We start from the raw sequence: 22,871 nt of genomic DNA, 5'->3' as shown, positions 1-22,871 counted from the left end.
ATACATAAGGTCGTTATGGGTCAGAGCTGGCTTAATGGTAAGTAACATCAACAACATAGGATTGTAGAGGGGATTCAGTTAGCTAATTGGTGTAAAATGCTGTGCTTGGCTTGTAGTAAATGTTTGCTATTATTATTGTTATTATCATTACTCTAGGTCACTTGCAGAGCCCTGGTGGTGCAGTGGTTAAGAGCTCAGCTGCTAACCAAGAGATTGGCAGTTCGAATCTACTAGCCACTCCTGGGAAATCCTCTGTCCTATAGGGTCACTGTGAGTCGGAATTGACTCGACGGCATTGGGTTTGATGTGGAAGTCACTTGCAAGAATATACATAACAAAAGGAAAATTATAGATAGTAAAAAGCAAGATCAGGGAAATATTTAATGAAAAAAATCTACTGATAAATAAAAAGTTGGAATACAAATATTCAGGCCATGAAGAGCAACAATGAAGGTTGAGCTGTCAGGGAGCTACAGACTTGTCACTTCTCCCCCATCCTCTGGGCTGCTTTGCGATTGTCACCAGGACACACAGTGCATTCCCCAGACCCTTTGATGCCTGCCTCTGCCACCTGTTATTTTATGTCTCCTGGTCCAGCCTTGTAAACCGCTCCAACGCCTAGCATTTCATATGTGTCCTCCAAGGCTTTTTGCATAAAACGTCCATGTGGGAGGCCAGATTGCTGCTTCAGGGCAACATGTGCCACAGAGGTGGGAAAGGGGATTGGCCACTAGTCAGAAACGTGTGGCAAATATCACACTGAGCCCGTCGACCCTTCCTGTGAATGCAAAACATATTTTGAGACGAAATGGCGCTTCCCTGGCTGCCAAAAACTGGGTAACAAAAGAAGCAAGGCCCACATATGTTTGCGATAGGGAGTGTTTTACCATGCAGCAAGGGATCTGCATTTTATGTAGCTGATTTTAAAACGCTGGCGGAGATCCTTCTCTCTTACTGCTCCTGTGTCGGACTGGGGGTGGTGTCTGGAGATGAGGGGAATGAAGGAGGGAAAAAGCTTCAGTGTTAACAAAGGCATTCTCTGTGAGGCTTGGATCTGGGAATACTGTCCAAATGTCAAGCATCTGATAATGAAAAAAACGGACCTTAGCCACGGACTTGCTTTTCAGCATTAGACACATAAAACAGAAGCATGCGTATGGGTCTGCCAAAAAAGAAACCTCGCTTTCTGCCAAGCACCACAGCTCTTAATTTAAAAATCGAAACCAAAGCAGTTGTCTCCGGATGATTACCTAAAATGTCCACTGGAAGGAATGATAGTTCTCCCAGGGGAGAAGCATGGGACTGGGAGAGGGAGCAGTTTCCCCACGTGTTCATGTCAGGCGATGGCCGGGAAGCCGAACGCAGCTCCAACCATCTTTGGAGATCAGATGAAGAATGAATGCTTCTTGTTGCCCCTTGTTGATTCTGGCCTGGGAGGTATCGAGTCTTTGGTGTCTGTTCCAGTCTAAGAATCTGCCTTGATGTATAGTCTGGGACAGTGGGCTTTTCTGAGTCTCAGTTTGTTTGTCTATAAAATGCAAGGTTTGGGCTGAGCTATCTCTAAGGTATCGTCTAACAAAAATCTGCAATATTTATTTTCACTGACGTTTAAAGGCTCAGTTCCATTACCCGTTGCCATCAAGTTGATTCTGAAAGGTTCAGTTAGCAAGCAGTGTATCAAAAACCAGTTGCTTCGCGTAGATTCCAACTCATGGCGATTCCATGTGTGTCAGAGTAGAGCTGTGCTCCATAGGGTTTTCAATGGCTGATTTTTCAGAAGTAGATCGCCAGACCTTTCTTCCAAGGCACCTCAGTGTGGAATTTGAACCCCCAAACTTTCAGTTAGCAACTGGATGCGTTAACTGTTTGCGCCACCCAGGGATAGTATAGTGACCTTCAACAAACGTCATAATTCTCTCTACATTTATGTGTGTATGAGTGTGCATGTGCTTGTATGAGAATGGAGAAAGAGAGAGAGAGAAGAGCTATACATATCAAATGTAATTATCAGGCTTAGGTACAAAGACGATGGGTAAGCTATATACTAGTATTGACGCTGAGCTCCTGCTAGTATCATATCTGGGTCTCAGGGGTCTAATCCTCTTTCTCCTTGCCTGTTGACAATCCATGGCCATCACCACCAGGGCCCACCCTTGCTGCTCCACTTGAAGTCTTTCTCTGCCCTTCTCCAAATGTCAAAGTTGCTGTGCATGATCTGTTTAGCTGCTGCCACTGCTTTTGAAATGCAAGACGTTTTGTTCTTACATCTTTGAATCGCCGTTTCAACTCCAAGGAAGTTTTAACTCCACCTTTATAAATATAAAATTTTAATCAGAATAATAGCAACACTGATGGATTTCTTTAAGACCATTTTCCCAGAATAAACCTCATTAAATATTCTTAACAAAGCATCAGACCATTTAAATTATTTCTATTTTTATTTTACTAAAAATATTTTTATTAAAACTAATTATTTTCCATGTAAACATTGGCACAAAGGCTTGATTCATTGATCAGTTTTTATTCTAATTTGATGTTACTGATGATAGCTTCTGCTGTTGTGAGTTTTCCATAATTCCCAGCAAGTCTAATTTTTCTGATTGCAGTTTGAGCCCCTGTTACTTTTATTTTGTGTAATCACTATCAATCCAGATTTATTCAAGTGATTACAGAGTGGCTTACATTACTTAGGTAACATTTTACAACTGGAACAAGTTTTAAATCTTGTTTTCCAGCTGAGGAAACTAAAGCCTAGAGGTTGAGTGGCTTGCCTAAAGTCTCTTAGCCATTTCATGTCAGAGTTGGGATGAGATTCTATCCTGGGTTACTTTACTTCACCAGCGTAACCCCCTTTGGAATGACGGATACACAGCAGTATGCCGGGACAGTTAAAACTGGAGCCTATGTACACTTCTGCCATAATTAAAGCAGAGGCCTGAGAAATCATATATTTCATATCTAGTATTAGCTCTGAAATTAAATTTGTGGTACCCACCTTCTATAGACAGAGTATCGGGTTTTTTGGAGGCAGTAGAGATTAGTTAGGTCCCTGAGTGGCACAAATGGTTTGCACTCATCTACTAACCCAAAGGTTGGCAGTTCAAACTCATCCAGCAGCACTTCAGAAGAAAGGCCTGGCAGTCTGCTTCTGTAATGATTACACCTCAGAGTACTTCTACTCTGTAACAGATGAGGTCGCCATGAGTCAGAATCAACTCAACAGCAACAGGTTAGAAGTTAATTGATGGTAAGGCCAGGTTCATACAATGTTAAAAAAAGGTATGGCTTTATCTGGGAGCTTCCAATATTAATAAAAGAACATACGCTGAAATGTCCTAAAATGAGTGGAGAGAACATGGTGGACAGATCTATGGAGCTGGAGGAGAGTATAAGGTCTGGTTTATCTGGAACCTAGAGCATGAGAGCTGGGGAAGAAACTGGAAAGGAACAGTGCTTCCTTGCTGGTAGGCTAAGGGGTGTATATTCCGTTGCTTAAGCAGTGGGAAGCCACGGAAGGTTTTTGAGCACATTTTGAAGCTATTCTTTGGGAAGTTTAAAATAACAGCAGTAGGATAAATTTAGCATGGAGAGATCAGGAAAGGGGGAGACCTTGGAAATAGGGAGTCATATTAGGAAATTTGTTGGAAGAAGGTTCTCCACCTGCTTCATGAGAACACCGTCTTGATGCTTAATTCTGAGCTTTTGAAATAGAGGTAGGGGAGTAAGCTTTGTAATGTTCAAGCTGTGAACACTGATCCTTGTTTGAGGTGGTGTCTCCTGTGTATCCACAACAACTTAGAGGCTAGATATCTGCGGGGAGAACACGGCCTGTCAGCGTCACCCTGATGCTCTCCTCGGGCGCCATACTAAGCCCTCACGTCCCTCTAAAGCACAAGCAGTGCGTCATCACTTACACACTGACCCTGACCCCGCAGTTTGGCTAATGGAGCCGTCAGGCCTGCGTTCGGCCACACTCTCCTCAGGGGCTTCTCTTACCATGTCCTGGTTTCCAACAAGAGTCAGGTCTCCAGCTAGAGGTTATGTCCAGAGAAAACAAACGGAAGGAGTACACCACCCTCAAAGCTTGACTGTTTTGGAGAGTCATGGCCATTTGGAAGAGCGGTCTCGTGCCCTGAAAGAAAGGTGGACTTTGGAGTTAGACAAAACTGGTTGGAATTTCAGTTTTGCCACTTACTAGCTATGGACTGGTTACTTGTTCCATAAAGTCTGAGTGAGAACAGTTACTCCACGGCGGTGTTGGGAAGGCCAAAGAAGGCGCTAACAATGGCTATCAATTATTCAGCGTTGAGGAGCCCTCAGGCCTGTGGTCTGCCACGCACTTATTATCCACAAGTTTGTGGAATCCTAGTAGCTACCCTGTAAAATATATGATGGCATTTACTAATTTTCAAATGCGGAAACAGAAGCTTTGCCCAAGAAACTTGCTTTGTAGCTTCAGGTTTCCCCAGAGACAGAGGATATATATATATATAAACCTGTTGCCATCGAGTCAATTCTGACTCATAGCAACCCTGTAGGCCAGAGTAGAACTGCCCCATAGGGTTTCTAAGGAGCAGCTGGTGGATTCAAACTGCCGACCTTTTGGTTAGCAGCTGAGCACTTAACTTTGTGCCACATTTCCCTAAAACAGTGTGACTAACCCTTTGCAAATATAGATTCCCAGGCCCCATCTCCAGCTATTCTGCATTTTATTGGTCTGGGGTAGGGCCTGGGCATCAGTATTTAAGCTCCCTATGGGGATTCTAGAAAACGCTGGTGGTGTAGTGGTTAAGTGCTACAGCTGCTAACCAAAAGGTCGGCAGTTCAAATCCACCAGGTGCTCCTTGGAAACTCTTCTGGGCTATGAGTTGGAATTGACTCAACGGCAATGGTTTTTTTAATGGGAATTCTAATATGCAGCCAGTTACAGGACCCAATACCCTAAGCTATGAGGTCTTTTGTTGCTCTGTTGATACTAAAATAGGCTCCCTCTGCAGGAATTCCATATGGCTTCTGTTTAGATAAACTTCCATTGTGATGCTTAAAGGGTGCTCTAAATCCTGCCTGATTTTACTTACAGGCCAACTAGAAATTTGAGAACATAGTTTTTCTCTTAACAAAACAGCCATTGATTTGAAGCATCACAATTAGAAAAGTGTCTTCTAGTCAATGGTATCCATTGGTATGGATCTGATTCTCTGAAATCCTTAGCCAAAACCTAAACTAAGTTCAGTCCCTGCCATGCATTATAGGTTCACAAGTGATCTTTGTTCTTTCAAAACACTGATAGACCACTGGTAATTTAGACTCATAGAAAAACTCTTTTATTTATTCAAAACATTAGCTTCCTTTTCCCAGCAGGGTACTATACTGAAATCATGGGGTCCTGGTGTGCAATGTCCTTAGATAATAGGGTGTGTGTTGCTTTTCAACAAGGATACAACTATACCAAGCAGCATCACCCAGCCTGGGGTTCCCAGCAAAGATTTTGTCCAATAGTCATACTGAATTTGTTTCTTAATATTAATTATTGATCAAAGATTCTATTATGGATTGATACAATTCAACGTCAAAGCAAAAAAAAAGTGCAATGTTTTAGACTGTGAAGTCTTATCATGAGTAAATTTAGCATTTCCATTAGGTAACCGTTAGGTTATGTAATAAGGGTTCTTAAGCTGGGATAGGAGCCCTGGTGGCACAATGGTTAAGAGTTCAGCTGCTAACCAGAAGGTCGGCTGTTCAAATCCACCAGCCGCTCCTTGGAAACCCTATGGGGCAGTTCTACTCTGACCTATAGGGTCCCTATGAGTTGGAACTAATTCAATGGCCCCTAACAACAACAAGCTGGAATAGAGAGCCTGTAATTAGAACTCCAGAGGTCTGTGAACTCAGAAGGGGGAGAAAGGCATTTTTATTTTCACTGACCTCTAACTGAAATAGCAGTTCTTTCCATTATGAATGTAGGTAACAGATCACAGTGGCGGTAGCAGTACCTTTGACTTTGTCACCAAAAGAAAGTAGAGATATTTGCATATCACATACAGTATCACATATGCTGTTGCAGATAATCTTGAAACAGCATTTACGCTCATTACTGCTTTAAAATTACGGTAATTATCAGGCTCACTGCTTGCTGTTGTTACTGAATGTGTTAATGTAGAAGTACACATACTGCTATATCACAAATTTATTTTTTACTGTTTTGATAATTTAAACGTCATCCACTTTCTTTGTAATCTATGTAATATGTGTGTTATGAATTTAAAAACATTATTCTGAGAAGATGTCCATAGGCTGCACCAGACAGCTATTGGAATCCATGGCACAGAAAAGACTAAGAACCCATGCATTAGACTATGTAAATGGTTAAAAATAATAGACCATTCCTAGCCCACACTACAGACCACCTTTGGTGACCCCACGTTGGGAAATTATGAGCTTAGGTATCAAGGAGACTTGCTTGAATTGTTGTTGTTGTTGTTAGGTGTCATCAAGTCAGTTCCAACTCACAGCGACCCCTGTGTACAACAGAACGAAACACCGCCCAGTCCTGTGCCATCCTCACAGCCGTTGCTATGTTTGAACCCATTGTTGCAGCCACTGTGTCAGTCCGTCTCATTGAAGGTCTGTCTCTTTTTCGTTGACCCTTTCCTTTATGAAGCATGATGTCCTTCTCCAGGGACTGGTCCCCCCTGATAACTTGTCCAAAGTATGTAAGACAAAGTCTCTCCATCTTCACTTCTAAGGAGCATTCTGGCTGTACTTCTTCCAAGACAGATTTGTTCATTCTTCCAACAGTCCATGGTATATTCAATATTCTTAACCAACACCATAACTCAAAGGCATCAATTCTTCTTTGGGCTTCCTTATTCATTGTCCAGCTTTTGCATGCATACGAGGTGATTGAAAATATCATGGCTTGGGCCAGGCGCACCTTAGTCCTCAAAGTGACATCTTTAGTTTTTAACACTTTAAAGAGTTCTCTTTAGTTTATTACAGTGGTGAGTCTAACGACTTCTACCATCACCACATGCAAGTGACATTATAGTAGAGGGATTAAGAGAGTGGATACTATATTAGACCTGAATTAGATCCCTGCTCTACCACTTACTAGCTGTATAACTTTGGGCAAGTTTCTTAATTCCTCATCTGTGAAATGGGGATAATATTAATACCTGCCTCTCTCACAGAATGTTATTAGGATTAATTCAGATAATGCTTATATATTACTTGATGCTCTACCTGGCACCTACGAGCATGTAATAAATATTTGTTTCCATTGCTATTATTGACCTCTCCTAGCATTAATCTCTTTCCACAAATCAAGAAGCTTTCCCTCTGTCTAACAGGGTCCTTAAAACCTGTTGCCATCGAGTCGATTCGGACTCATAGTGACCCTATAGGACAGAGTAGAACTGCCCCATACAGTTTCCAAGGAGCAGCTGTGGATTCGAACTTCCAACCTTTTGGTTAGCAGCCGTAGTCCAACAGGGTCCTTAGGCCATACTATGTCTTAAAGGCTCAGATGATGAAACGGGTTAAATATTTTTTTTTATCAGACGGGCCTGGAACTACTGCAGTTGTATCCAGTTTCAACTTCATTGTAACAAAGAAACTCTTGGTGGAAAGGTAGAAGTAGAGAGGGTTAGGGAAAGTGTTTGACATTTTGCTAAATGACAGACTAATAATAGTAAACAAATGTGTCTAAATTGAGTAATGAGATGTTTTTAAAGCATTGCATACCTTCTGGTTTAAAAACAATCTGAAACATCCCTGTTGACAATAAAGGAAGCCTCCAACCTTTGTTTTCATTCATACTGAGCCTCTAATATATAGAAACAGGGAAGAAAGGAAAGAAAGGAAGGAGCTTAGATTTGGAGAGAAAAACTAAAAATCAAACTAATAAAACCCAAACTCCAAGTATTTGGCAACTTACTGCTCTTCTGCTCTCCATCGTGAAGATGTAGGTGTTTATTTTTGTTCCTAACATTCATTTTTGTAAACAGCAACCAGAGTCCAAGGTTTGGATTCTGGCACAAGCTCTGCTTTCTCAGAGCTGCTTCACAGAGGGGGACTTCCCAGTTTTGCCTTTATTTCAATTCAATTGCTTCTCCAGATCCTCCCCACTGACTGTTTTCAGACATAGGGTGCATCTCTTCATCTCTGTGTTGGGCGTAGCAGAGAACATGTTAAACTTCTTCAAGATTCATTTTGCAAATTTGGCAGCATCCGTGGGTGGTTATTGTTTTCTTTTTTATTAATGTTGAACACATACAAAGACATATTTATAATACTTGTGTAAGATAACACAAACAATGATAAATGAACACTATTCACCACTCAGTTTAAGAAATACAGTATGACCAGTAGCTTGTTCTCTCCATTCCATCTCTTTTGCTTATTGCCCCTGGAGGTAAGCCACTGTCATGAACTTTGTTCTTATTATCCCCTTACTTTGCATTTAATTAATAGTTTTACTACATGTCTTAGTTATCTAGTGCTGCTATAACAGAAATACCACAAGTGGATGGCTTTAACAAACAGAAGTTTATTCTCTCACAGTCCAGTAGGCTAGAAGTCCAAATTTAGGGAGCCAGCTCCAGGGGAAGGCTTTCCCTCTCTGTCGGCTCTGGAGGAAGGTCCTTGTTATCAATCTTCTCTTGGTCTACGAGCTTCTCCCCACAGGAACCCCAAGTCCACAGGACGAGCCCTGCTCCTGGCACTGCTTCCTTGGTGGTATAAGGTCCCCATGTCTCTCTGCTCACTTCTCTCTTTTATATCTCAAAAGGGATTGGCTTAAGACACAATCTAATCTTGTAGATTGAGTCCTGCCTCATTAACATAACTGCCTCATTAACATAACTGCCACTAATCTTTAACATCATAGAGATAGGATTTGCAACACATAGGAAAATCACATCAGATGACAAAATGGTAGACAATCACATAATACTGGGAATCATGGTCTAGCCATATTGATACATGTATTTTGGGGGGACACGATTCAATCCATAACACTACAGATATATGTATCCCTAAGCAATATTTTACTTTTCTCGTTCAACTTTATATAAAAGGAATTACTCTTCAGTAACATACTTTTGCTATTCCACACTATGTTTGTGAGATTTATCCATGCGAATAGGTTCAGTTGTTCTTCATTCTTTTTCATCACTGCATAGTATTCCATTGCATGAGTATGTTGTTGTGTGCTGTACATTTGATCCCAACTCACAGAGGCTCTATAGGGCAGAGTAGAACTGCCCCATAGAGTTTCCTAGGGTGTAATCTTTTTGGGAGCAGATCGCCAGGTCATTTCTCCCATGGTGGGTTTGAACTGCTGACCTTTCAGTTAGCAGCCGAGTGCTTAATCTTTGCACCACCAGGGATCCTTGCATGAGTATATTGTTCATCTGTTCCACTGCTGTGGACATTTGGGTCGTTTCCAGTTTTTGTCTATTAAAATAGTGCTGCTATGAATATTCTTGCACATATCTCTTCGTGCCTGTGTGCAAGAATTTCTCTAAGAATAATGCCTAGAGGTGGAATTGATAAATTCACTGTTTTCCAAATTGACTGTATTATTGCCAGTAATGTATAACAAGGGTGGCTGTTCCCTGGTCTCACCAATACTTGGACTTGTCTATAGTCTTCTTTTACCTGAATGTGTGAACTAAAGGGAGGCTTAATGTCTTTTTCCATCTTTAACATTCATGGTTCATCTTCTTTTTCTGTGGCTATCTTTTCCACTTTCTTTCCTGGCTGCCATCAAATTGAAGAACACCAGCATCCACACACAGTGAAAAGGGGAGTAGACACATCATGTCCAAGTTCTGGGGGTGCTTTGGTTTTACAGGTATATTTTTCTGTCTCCTGTGCTGAGGTTTTGCTACCCACCTATCTAGCTTAAAAAAAAAAATCAGAAATCTATCCCTTCAGTACCTTTTCAATTCAGCTCTACCAATGGTAGCAATTAATAAAATAGGCAGATTTCAACATATGGCCTGGATTTGCAGGCAAGCCTACTAGACTATAGGGAGAAGGATCTGAATCCTTTTCAGACACAGCACAAGTCCCTTCACTTCCATCACTTTTCCTTTAAACAAGACAGAGAAGTTATTAGCCATTTGCCTTGCTGTGGGTCTTACCAGAAAATTAAGAGGAGGAACAGTAATTGGTAAACATAATTTGTTCAATTTCTTAGTTTCTCCCATCTGCTTTATTGTATCCTTCTCTCTGGCCTGATTTTATTCACTTCCTTGTGCTCTACACACAAACCACAAAGAATTCCTTTAAAAAAAATGCTGAATATATACAAACCAATTAAAAAAAAAAAACCTACAGCGTTTTGGGGATATTTTAAAGAAACCGATGGCTGTGAATTCTAAAATGAAACAATTTTGTTTTGTGGTATTTGAAGAAAAAGCACAAACTTTTAAAATCAGGAACACTCTGGATACGTTTTTAACGGCATTGTTGTTTTAACTTTTTTCCTTTCACAGTAGCTTCCTTTGTGGGTCTTACCTATCTTTTCGCTTCTCCAATCTACTCTCTCCAATCTACCCTGTGCTTTTTTCAAAAATGCAAGTCTGACTGTGGTTTTGCCTGTTTAAACCTCTCACTAACTCCCTGATACCTGCTGGATAATGTCCAAGCTCCTTTACATAGAATAGTAAAGATATCTGTATGTGTATATATGTGTGTGTATTATGGAGCCCTGGTGGCACAGTGGTTAAGAGCTCAGCTGCTAACCAAAAGGTCGACTGTTTGAATCCACCAGCTGCTCCTTGGAAACCCTTTGGGGCAGTTCTACTCTGTCCTGTAGGGTCGCTATGATTCGGAATTGACTCAACAGCAACGTTTATATGTATATGATCTGGGCTTTGCTTACTTCCCCAATCTAACATCTCACCTCCCCTTCTTCCCAATTATAATCCTTAAAAAACAAAACACCTTATAGTTTCCGAGACTCTGTGCTGTTTCATCACTCAGCAATTCAGATGTGATTATCTCCCCCTTTCTTTATAAGGCTCTTTCTATTCCTACTGCCTCCAAAACTCCAATTTACCTTTTAAAGCTAAGCTGCAGCGTTACCTCTAGGAAGACTTAGTCCTTAACTGTTCCCTCTGAATACCTCCGTCTCTTCCTCCCTCTCTATCTGTATGCATCTCCTGTTGCATCTGCCACACTGGTGTTTTACCATTTAACTCAAATTCTTTCCCCCCCCCCCGCTACTTGATGCTAAGCTCCTTGAGGACAGGAGTATGTGTCATTTATCTCTGTAGCACACCCCTGAGCACAGTTTCTGACACTCAGTAAATGTTCAGTGAGTTAAAATCAAATTGACCCCTACCTCATCCCCCTGGATGGTGCAAACGGTTCGTGCTCCATTGCTAACCTAAAGGTTGGCAGTTCCAACCCACTCAGTGGTACTGCAGAAGAAAAGGTCTGGTGATCTGCTTCCGTTAAGATTACAGCCAAGAAAACCCTACGGAGCAGTTTTGCTCTGTAATACATGGGGTCGCCTTGAGTTGGAGTGGACTCCATGGCAACTAACAACAGCTTCACCCCCACACTCCTTTCTTGTGTGTGTGTTTCAATACTACAGTTCTCACAAGGAGTGCTGTGTTTGCTCACCAGTTGTACACACCAGAATGTCTTCTAGGAAATAGACTAGACATGCTGAGATAATGAATAGTTCAATACAATTTCCTTCAAACTAAATGATGATTGTTTATGTTAGCCGAAGACGATTTCCTTTCTGTGTCACATAGGAGAAAAAAAATGGAGAACTATTCTAGGTAACAAATTCATGGAGCACCCTCTCCTTTAAAACAAAACATTGATTCTTGGTTTTTGTTTTGTTTTTCCTTTTCCTAAAAAGAAAAACAAAAACAAAAAAAAAAACACGACCTGAAAATGAAGGAAATAATAAACAATAGCAACTCCATCTCCCAATTTTACTGTGATTGTTTGCCAAGCGTTGGAACAGCCTGCTTAGTTGATGTGGTTCTATTTCATTAGAGAGTACCAATTAGCATAAGAAGAATGCTTCTAAATTAAGCTACCCAAATATGTACTTAGTTAATACTCGGGGAGCTAATTTATTGTATTATTTAAAATATAAATTAGCTAGCAAATCTATTTACTGAGGTATAACAGCTAGGCAACGATGCATAATTTTTATCTCAGCTGTTGAGTGGCTTTTAATAATCTATTGAAATTTAACAGAGAACCATTTCATTAAATGAAAGTGAATAAATACTAAGAAGCCTAAAATTTAAAGTATTATCCATACATGGAGAATGGGTTTTAAAAATTGATGGCATTTGAGGAACAAAGAGGGAGTTGGGATTTGCTTTTTAAACAGTAACTTTTTGTTTTAATTTAATGTGTAACCAGAAACTCACAAAATAACTTGTAGGAATGTTAAACAAAGACAGAAAATAAACAAATAAGGTAGAGGTGAAGTGGGGGAGAGCCCTAGGCAGTGGGAAGGAAGAAAATAAAGCTTTAATTCAAGCAGAATCCTTTTTTGTGTCTAACAGTTGTGTTCCGAAATCATCTCATTGTCAACTGGACATGTTTGTACTGCATAGTTTTTGGTTTGGTAGTAAAAAAAACTGTGTGCCTTAGTTTATATCAACAAATGCTACCATGAAAATGTGCCATTTGGGATGTTCTGTGTCCCTAGTCTCTGGAACCTGGATGCACTCGAAGGTCTTATGTCAGGAACACAGCTGAATTCAGATACCCAGATACCCTCTCTGGTCTTCAGTTGTTTCACACAGACCAGCTCTGGGGATTCTCAGGGGGCTCTGATACAAACAGAGGGATCTCATGGATGTGGTGGTGTGGTCTTGAAACCCTGTTATCACCAATTATACTAGCATTCAGTGGGGCTAGGTAGTAATGGAAGCGCGCAACAGAACTTTCTCCTCTTTCTGCAGATTTTTGAAGCCTGGCCCTGAGCTGAGGTTCCAGAAAAGCTTCGGACCTTATAATTTACCTACTTGCAAGGATTTTTTTTTTTTTTATGTTGGGAAATATTTCATCTTTCCCCAGGAAAGCCAAAATGTCAGAGGACCAGGGTCTGTGGTTAAACTGGCTTAGGTGGGAGGTCTGACTTGGGGTGCTTGCCAATTTCCATGGTGTAAATACTCCCGCCATGGCTGATTTCAAGCTACCAAGTTGCCATCACTAAACATGGAGCTGTGCAGCAATGTGCATAATAGACTCTCCTGAGCCAGCATGGGAGAGCTCCAGCACACCATTGCTAGAACCATCTTGCACTGCTGTTGGCTAATATGCCCAGAAGGAAGTAAAGCTTTAGCGGGTTGGCTGACTCCTGTGTCCATGTTACCCAGAAGACAATGAGTCAGCATCTGGTAGGTCCTCTCAACAGTGCTGGCAGAGAGCATTTGCTGCTATAACCCTGCCCTCTCCTCCCACACTCTCATTCTCTCCTCCAAAAAAAAAAACTACAAATGTAGATTATAAAACTAGATATTGAGTAAAGGGTAAATAACGCACTGGATCGTGCTTTTATCCCTTTGTGGAGGTCAGATATAAAAACCAGACACGGAATGAGAAAATGAAGAAGGGAAGTTTCAATTACTTTTTAATTGCACCAAGTCTTGTGTTGTAAATTGGGTTCCTGAAAGGGAAAAAAAGCAGACCTGTTTTTTGACATTCTCCTAAGACAAGCAAGGTCTTGCTTGCTTGGTATTTCTGTGTGGGGAGAAGAGGGTATTTGGCACTGGTGCGTGTGATGAAATGGGGGGAGGGGTGGAGAAATAGAATGGGATGGGTCATGGCATTGGCAGGCTTAAGGGATAAAATTCACTGTAGACACCGTTAAGTAGAGCATATTGATGATGCTTTGATCTCACATTCAAGCTGCTTTCTTACTTTAATTGAGACCTTTCCCAGGGGCAGGAAGGAGTCATAGCATGGAAATAAAAGAACCCTGGAAGAAAAATAAATATCCCTCCTCCTGAAGAATATATTAAAATCCTTTTCTTTTTCCTGAAAAATTATAGTAATGAATTTTATTAGTGTCATAACTTCTGCTCTGTCTCCTCTCCTTCAGGAGAAAAGATATTCCTTTGACTCTAAAAATTTAGAGAATAGTAGTACTGATGACCATCGGTTGAGTGCTTATTATTTGCCTACACCAGTGCACAGTTCAAGCTTAATACATACTTGTGGACTGAATACCGTGCAACATTTTATACGCGTTATCTCTGGATCCTCACCAAAAGTTAACTCTTAGAGTGACCAACCATCCCAGTTTTCCTAGGTCTTTTTAGTTTTAGCATTGAAAATCCTGAGTTCCAGGAAATCCCTCATCCCTAGGCAAACTGGGACAATTGGTTACCCAAATTCTTATCTCCATTTTACAGATGGGAAAATAGAGGCAGTTAGTCACTAAGCCAAAGTTAGTTGTTGTTGTTGTTTTTTCCTTTGAGAATATATTTATGAGACCTTCATTTCTGTAGGAATTCTACATTGGCAATTATTTTCTCTCAGAACCTTAAAGATATCATTTCATTGTCTTTTAGCTTTCATTGTTTCTGTTGATAAGTTGGCTTTCAGTGTTATCATTGCTTTTTCGAAGATATTGAAAATACTTTTGCTCTGACAACTTTTAATATTTTTCTATCAGTCTTTGGTTTTCAGCAGTGTCTTAGTTATCTAGTGCTGTTATAACAGAAATACCGCGAGCAGATGGCTTTAACAAACAGAAGTTTATTCTCCCACAGTCTAGGTGGCTAGAAGTCCGAATTCAGGGCGTCAGCTCCACGGGAAGGCTTTCTCTCTGTCAGCTCTGGAGGAAGGTCCTTGTCATCAATCTTCCCCTGGACTAGGAGCTTCTCAATGCATGGACCGCAGGTCCAAAGGACACACTCTGCTCCTCATTCTTCTTGCTTGGTGGTAATGAGGTCCCTCTCCTCTCCTCGCTTCTCTCTTTTGTATATCAAAAGAAATTGACTCAAGATACAGCCTAATCCTGTAGATTTTGTCCTACCTCATTAACATAACCTCCTCTAATCCTGCCTCATTAACATCATAGAGGTTAGGGTTTACAACACATAGGATAATCACACCAGATTACAAAATGGAGGACAACCACACGATACTGGGAATCATAGTCTAACCAAGTTGACACACATTTTTGGGGGACACAATTCAGTCCATAACAAGCAGTTTACCTATGATGTACCTGGATTTTTTTTTTTAAACTTGCAGTTGTCCTGTTTGGGGTTCATAGGGCTTCTTAAAACTGTGGTTTGAGGATTTGTCAACATTGGAAAATTCTCAGCTATTTTAAAGTTTTCTTCTTCCTTTTGTACCATTCCCTCCCTCTCTCATCTTATTCTAATACTTTACATAAGTTACATATTTTGTAGTTTCATGTCTTTTATTTCCTGTACCTTTTTTCTTCATGCTTCAATCTGGATATTTTCTACTGACCTATCTTCCAGTTTTATATCCTTTCTTCTGCCATGTCTAATCTACCAATCTATTGTTCTTAATTTCAGTTATTGTGTTTTTAGTTTTTGAATTCCCATTTGATTTATTTATTATATATTCTAGTTCTCTAGTGAATTCTCTGTTTTGTTACCTAACTTCTTGAATATTTTATTCAGTTATTTAAAAATTTATATCTGGTAATTCTAACATCTGGATCCAACTTTGGTCTCTTTCTATTGTCTTCTTTTTTTCTTAGTTGTTAGTAATTTGATCTTGTCTTTTGGTATGTTTACTAAATTTTATTGAATGTTAGCAAAATGTATGAGAAAAAACATACGAGAAATAATATATTACTCCAAATAAAAGGATTTAATTTTTTTCTGAAAGGCAGATAGAGTAGGGAGAGTTCAGCTTGATCTAATCAGGGATTCAGAACTGGATTTTAGGTTTTGTGAGGGCTACTCTGTTTCTGATTTTCATTACGTCTAAGGCATTGTCATTTATGGGTGCTTACCAGTGCTGTACTTCCTTGACAGGCCCTGAACTCTGTATTTTGTCTTTCTTTGTTTCTATAGTTTTGGTCTCCCAAATACTGTAAGTCTGCTAAAAGTTCTGCTTAGCTTTTCATAATTTTATCTGTCACATTGTGCTTGCCTTCTTGCTCAAAGAAGCTTAGAAATTGGTGAATGTCCTAAAGGAAAAATCAGCACAAAATGTTAAATTCATTTCTCTGCAATTCTCTTTTCTCCATGATCTTGACCTCTCCAGTCCTTGCTGCTCTGTTTGCTTTCTAATACCTTTATTTTTTAATATAGCTTTTATTGTTCTTGTGGGCCTGGGGTGGTTTGATAAAAAGGATTGTGTCATAGTCAGAAGTCCTAACTTACCATATTATTGCAACTGATTATGTAAGATGGTGTACATAGGAAGCCCTTTGGGAACTATGTCCCTGGGTGGCGTAAATGGTTAAACACTTGGCTACTAACCACACAGTTGTCGGTTTGAACCCACCCAGAGACCTCTAGGAAGAAAAATCTGGCAATCTACTTCTGAAACTTCACAGCCATGAAAACCCTATGGAGTGTAGTTCTAACACACATAGGTCAGCATGAGTTGGAATCCACTCGACGGCAACTGGATAGTTTGGGAACTATACGGGAGCATGAAAGGCACGTATTGACCACTCTAGGAATCTGTACCACTGTGATGGCAACAGTTGGGTCTCCTGAAGCACCTAGAAGCTTCTTGTCTCCTCCTAGTCAATAATCATTTGCTACACTAGAAGTGCAGAGTGGAGAATCTTAAGGATAATTTTCCCTGAATGTTGGGGGAGCTCTGCTTTGGTTTTTGAAAGTGACTTGCCTCATTCTTTTGTTAGGCGGCAACTACTAACAAGCTTTGACTTGTTTTTTACTCTCATTCCCAAGTACCTTTTCTTTTTCATGTATTTCTCATTTGAGTGCATATTCATTTTATTTCTGTTTATGGTTATTTATCTGAAGGCTAAAAACTAAGATCTAGTAAATGTGTGAAATGGAATAAAAAGATTAAAAGAACTTTACTGTAAATCAGAAACCATAATAAGCAAGAGTGTCTGCATTATTCTGTAGTAGGAGAAAGAAACCATAAATCTATCCTCCATCATCCACCTCCCAAACCTGCTTCCCCCAAATGATGTCTCTTTTCTCTTTCCCTGACTGATAGCATCACCCCTTGCTAAACTGCCCAGAAACCTAAATGGGGGGAAGGTATGTGTGCATGTGTTGGGGGGGTGTCCTCTCATTTAATCCTTACATCGGATTAATCACTAATTTTATTGGTTCCACCCATACATCTCTTTTCTCCATCCCCTTTTCACCATCCCTCCCAGGAGCCCATGTCATCTCTCACCTGAACCAGTAGTCAGTCTCCTAATCTGCCTCCTTGCCCCAGCATCACTCCCTTCCAATCAGTCCCCTTGTTACATATAAATCATCTTCTGTAATGCAGATCTGAGCAGGTCACTACCTTGCTTAAAACCCTATAAGATACATCCAGAAAGGCAAACCTATAGAGACAAAAAGCAGATTAGTGGTTGCCAGGAGCTGGGGGGAGTGACTGCTGAAAGGGTGTGCAGTTTCCACTGGGGGTGATGAAAACGTCCTAGACAGTGGTGATGGTTGCAGAACACTGTGAATGTACGAAATGCCACTGAATTGTACACTTTGAAATAGTTAAAACGATAATTTTGATTTTATGTGTATTTTCTTGTTGCTGTTGTGTGGTGCGGTCTAGTCAATTTCAACTCATAGCGCCCCTTGTGACAGAGGACAACTGCCTCTTAGGGTTTTCTATTCTGTAGTCTTTACCGGACTTGATTGCCAGGTCTTTCTCCTGTGGAACACTGCTGGGTGGGTTCGAACCACCAACTTTTCGGCTAGCAGCTGAGTGCTTAACCACTGAACCACCAGGGATGGTTCCTGTCCGTGTATTTTGCAACAATGGAAAAAAAAAAACACAACCCTATAGGATAAAGTCCACTCATCCCAGCATGAGTCACAGGGGGCTTCACATGGTCTCACTACTACTTAGCTGTTGAACTTCTCTTGCCTCCTCTAACCCTTCATAAATAGAGCGACTTGCAGATTACTGCGCATGTCATGCAGGTCATGCCTCGCTGCTTCTGCACGCAGTTTCCTCTGTCTGGAGTGAATCCCTCCACCCCCACCTGGCCCACCATTGTCTGCTCAGGGATCTCCTTCAGGGCCCAGCTCAGAGGTGTTCACCTCTGGGAAGCCTCCCCAACCACATCAACAACATTCACACAGTGAATTTCCCTCAATATTCTGTCTTCTAGAAAGGCAAAGCTGGGCAAACTGGACTGCACTCAGTGTTTTAGTTCCAGGGAAAGTTGTATCATTTTCTAAAAAATAAAATGGAATGAAGCTTTAAAGTGTTTGTGTAACCCTTTTTAAATTCACGACATATTTGTGACCCTCCTGGAACATCTGGAATACATGAGTGTCGAGGTTTTCAGCTCTAGCATGGAAGCACTCAAAATATACAGTTTCTGGTGATGAGGCCATTTCTAGCCAGTGAGCCTTGAGATTGATTTTGTCCCATTTAAATACATAATCATGGCCCTGTCACATTTTGTTACATGCCTGTATAAATGCCACGGAGCGGTTTGTGTCCTTGATTTGTGAGTGTTGAATGGCTTGGCTGTAAACAACAGGGTGGTTTATTTTTCAGGACTCATGAATTTATTTCTGAGGTTATTGTCAGTAAAATGCTCTGTGTGAATGTGCTTGAGAATGCACTTAATTTAGGATTTTAGTTTCATGTGAAATAGCCTTTATTCCTAAACTAGGTTTGCTTTCTAATCCCACTGACACCATTTACCATGTCATTTGGTCATTATATATGGCAGTTCAAAAGCCGGACCCAGGTCAGGTGAGCCAGCCAGAATAAGAAATGTAATAGCCCACCCCCCTCAGTTCTTCTTCACCACTTGATTAGCAGGGACATGGAAGGCGGGTGTGAGCGTTGTGTGTGTAAATAGTAGGAGAGTGGATGATCAGAAAGAAATAAGCTAAGGTACGGCCATGAGTAGGTGTTAAATAATTTTCTACTTCTAATCTCTCTTGATGTAAACAGCGAATTCACTGGTATGTCACAGAGTAGAAGCTCTAAACGGTGGTTCCCAGAGTACTCTTTGAGACCAGCAGCATCAGCATCACCTTGTCATTGTCAGAAAGGCAGATTCTCAGGCCCTACCCCAGACCAGTAACCAGTTGCTGTGGAGTTGATTCTAACTCATGGTGACCCCATGTGTGTCAGAGTAGAACTGTGCTCCACAGGGTTTTCAATGGCTGCTTTTTAGGAAGTAGATCTCTAGGCCTTTCTTTTAAGGCACCTCTGGGTGGACTTGAACTCTCAACCTTTAGGTTAGCAGCTGAGCACATTAACCATTTGCACCACCCAGGAACTCTAGACCTTCAGCATTGGGAACTCTAGGGATGGGGATCAGCAATCTATTTTAATAAGCCCAGGTATTTTCATACATACTCAAGTTTGAGAACCACTGTTTTAAACAACCCCTTTTAACCAAGATATCTGATGTTAAGGTAGGAGCACTGGATGTATTAGGGTAGTTAGGTTGATGTGGGCATCTTGGATTTTGAACAGGGATAATTGTTAGAAGAATAATGATCATGACTGTTACGTACTGAGTACCCTCACATGGCAGGCACAGCGGCGGGGGCTCCACAGACGTTATTCCATTAAATCCTCACACAACTCACAACTAGCCTGGAGGTAATACTAGAGGTAAGAATATTGAGGCTCAGAGAAGTTAAGTTACTTGCCCAGGGTCACACAGCTTGCTGTACCTTGAGTCATGCACCCCCACTCTGACTTCCGATCCCAGGCTAGAAAGCACTACGCTATACCTTGTTAGCTGAAGCTCTGCTCCTGGAGGCAGACTGACCTTTTGCTCTTGGGTATTCAGTTTATTGCTGTTCTGGACCATTGCTGCCAAACTCTTTTCCAGTTGAAGCAGCTGGATTTTGTCACACACATGACTTAGCTAAGTGTCCTCAGCTGAGCTAAAGTTGCACAGAAATCACTCATCAGATTCCTGCCAAAGCTGGAGATTTGGATGGGAATCTACAGGAAGAAAATTCTAGCCTGGGATTGTGGGGACAGCAAAAGTTTTCTTCTGGAGTCGCATGAAGGGATTCTTGTCACGTATTTGTTTATTTTCGGTCTATGACAAACAGTGGGACATGTTGGCTTCCAGATGCAAATTTGGGCATGAATGGTAGATGAGTTCCACCGTGATCACAATGAAACACAAATGACTATTGATGGAGTGTGGCATAAAGCAGGATTTCCATTTGCATATGGTAGGAGTTAAGCCAGTGCCCCATCTGTAAATGGTGACCTATCCCCCTTACCTGCCTCAGATGGCTGTTGACAGTTGGGTAAAAAATATTCTGTAAATAAGCTGTAAGGTTCTGTTCAAATGTAAGGAAATCTGCAAGTACTATAATTTGATTGCAAGAACGCTGATGTTCATATCAGAAGTCAGGGTTCTGCTAGAAAACATCGTGCTGAGTGAAATAAATCAGTCACAAAAGGACAAATCCTGTATGATCTCACTTACATGAAATAAGCAAATATATAGAAACCACGGATTATTAGTGGTGACCAGGGGAAGGAGAGAGGGCAAAAGAGGGAGTGTTTGCTTAGGGTGCACTGAATTTATGTTAATGATGGTGGAATAATTTGGAAAAGGATAGCAAGAACTTGAAAGTATAATCAATACTGAATTATACACATAGAACTTGTTGAATTGGTTTTGTTTTGTTGTGTATATTTTCACTACAATAAAAAAGGGGGTGGGGGAGAGACAGAGAGAGGGAGAAAGAAGCCAGGGTTCTAGCCAGTTCTGTCACAATTACCCACCTCAGGGACCTAACCAGGTCAGACTTACAGCTCAGCACAGAAGAGCAGACAGCTCACTCCCAAGAAGAAAGAGATAAGGAATAATTTTCAAGTCTTATGCACGTGAAAGATGAATGTAACTTTGTGTAAAGTTAGATAAGTATATAATTTCAAAACTTTCCTACGTTAAGGCACCTATCATTAAAGCTGAGGAGCCCTTGTGGTGCAGTGGTTAAGCGCTTGGCTGCTAACTGAAAGATTGGCAGTTCAAAAACCACCAGCCGCCTTGAAAACCCTATAGGCAATTCTGCTCTGTCCTATAGGGTCACTATGAGTCAGAATTTGACTCGACTGCAATGGGTTTGGTTTTTTCTTTTTAATTATTATTTTTAAAGCTATCAAAAGCAAGACAGTCCAAAGGCATGTGTTAGTAGAATATGTTCTGTATTTCATGTAAGCTTTAAATGTATTTTCATCTGAATGAAAATTTTCCATATATTTAAAATATGAATTTCTCTAAATTTTAATTTTTCTCTTATTTTTTCTTCTTTCAGGTAATTGTTCGAGGTGGAGGACACATTTTGCCCTATGACCAGCCTCTGAGATCTTTTGACATGATTAATCGATTTGTTTTTGAAAGAGGATGGGATCCTTATGATGAGCAAATTACTCTTCTAAAAGACCACTTTAGAGGTTTTTAATCTTTGAAAAGAAAAATTTAAAAGTGGAAAATGTCATATAAATAAGAAAGTTGTCTTTTTTTCTCCCTGCAAAGTATTTCTCATCAATAAAAATTATCCTTGCAACAAATGAGCTTTTTATTTTTATTTTTTTTGGTGGAGGGGAGATTGTTTATTGCAAAATTAACTTTTAAAAACTGCTGTGCCTGAGTAAGAATTACATGTTTTAACTTCAGGGATGGAATGAGTGGGTTCTGTGACACTGGATCAGATGGAAATGGAGAAGGGGGCACTGGGGTCTTGAACTGGAATTTTTAATTCCGCCTAAGAGTATATGAAAAGTGCAATAAAGGAACCAAGTTATAACAACGTCTTGTTCTGGGAATAACAGAAGGTGTTTGCTAAATGATATTGGATAATAATAGCTGAATTATCATCCAAAGGAATGGATGAAGTTATAATAGTGGTGGGGAAGAGACTTTGGAATTTTAGAAGTCTTAGCATGAAAGGTAGCTTGGAATTCTTTGAAATAGAAATCTTATACATAAAATAATGATGCCCCAAGTCAAGATAAGCAGAGAATCCATCTTATTTAGAAAACATCCTGAATCTTTGTCTTGCCGTGAATTTGGATTTATTGGTTCACTTGATGTATACACATTTATCAAACAGCCTACAGGCTAAATTAATTATATGAGCTATTGTTAATTTGGGCTTTAAACTGTCTGCTTCTTTTGGCCAAATAAGGAACAACCTAATTTTGTAGAATGCTGGGATATTAAACAATTTTGAGGTCACCTGGCATCAACATATATGCATTTATAAACGTACACACATCAGTAACTTTCCAGTTAAAACATCTTTCCTACTTATGCATCATGTGCTCGCATCTCTGTGAGTCTACAGTGTGTTTAGCCTTTCCCACAACACTCCTCTCTCATGTAATCCACCTGGCTCACTGGAGAACTCAATTTAAAAAGGCAGAGCCTGTTCTTGCTGCAAATATTTTATTGAGTTTGTTCATTTAATTTCCTATTTTGTGCCTGATTTCATTCAGGTTTGTGATCTCCACCTCCCCCCACCCCTCTTTTTTTATACCTCTTGTTCATTGTGTCCATGTTTTGTTGTTATTGCGTGATTCGATTTGATTCCAACTCACAGTGACCTTCTATGTCAGAGTAGAAGTGCCCCATAGGGTTTCCTAAGATGTTACCTTTACAGGACAGTTCGCCAGGTCTTTTCTCTCGCAGAGTGGCTGGTGGGTTTGAACTGCCGAGCTTTTGGTTA

The 22,871-nt window shown here is 40.5% G+C and overlaps 1 protein-coding gene across 2 annotated transcripts in view; it reads left to right on the top strand.

Annotated features, from left to right (window-relative positions):
- CPVL (carboxypeptidase vitellogenic like) overlaps positions 1-21,615 on the top strand; it is a 128,558-nt gene extending 106,943 nt beyond the window's left edge. For both annotated transcript variants that reach the window (XM_023732361.1, XM_023732362.1), the window contains exon 14: positions 21,459-21,615. In XM_023732361.1, coding sequence (XP_023588129.1) covers positions 21,459-21,605 — 147 coding nt within the window. In that variant the 3' untranslated portion in view covers positions 21,606-21,615. The remainder of the gene's footprint in view (positions 1-21,458) is intronic.
- The last annotated feature ends 1,256 nt before the right edge of the window (positions 21,616-22,871 follow it).

This window comes from Trichechus manatus, unplaced genomic scaffold (genome assembly GCF_000243295.1).
Source record: "Trichechus manatus latirostris isolate Lorelei unplaced genomic scaffold, TriManLat1.0 scaffold00050, whole genome shotgun sequence".
Taxonomy (NCBI): domain Eukaryota; kingdom Metazoa; phylum Chordata; class Mammalia; order Sirenia; family Trichechidae; genus Trichechus; species Trichechus manatus.
The sequence above is the reverse complement of the archived record's forward strand: the minus strand, read 5'-3'. Positions and strand labels throughout refer to the sequence as shown.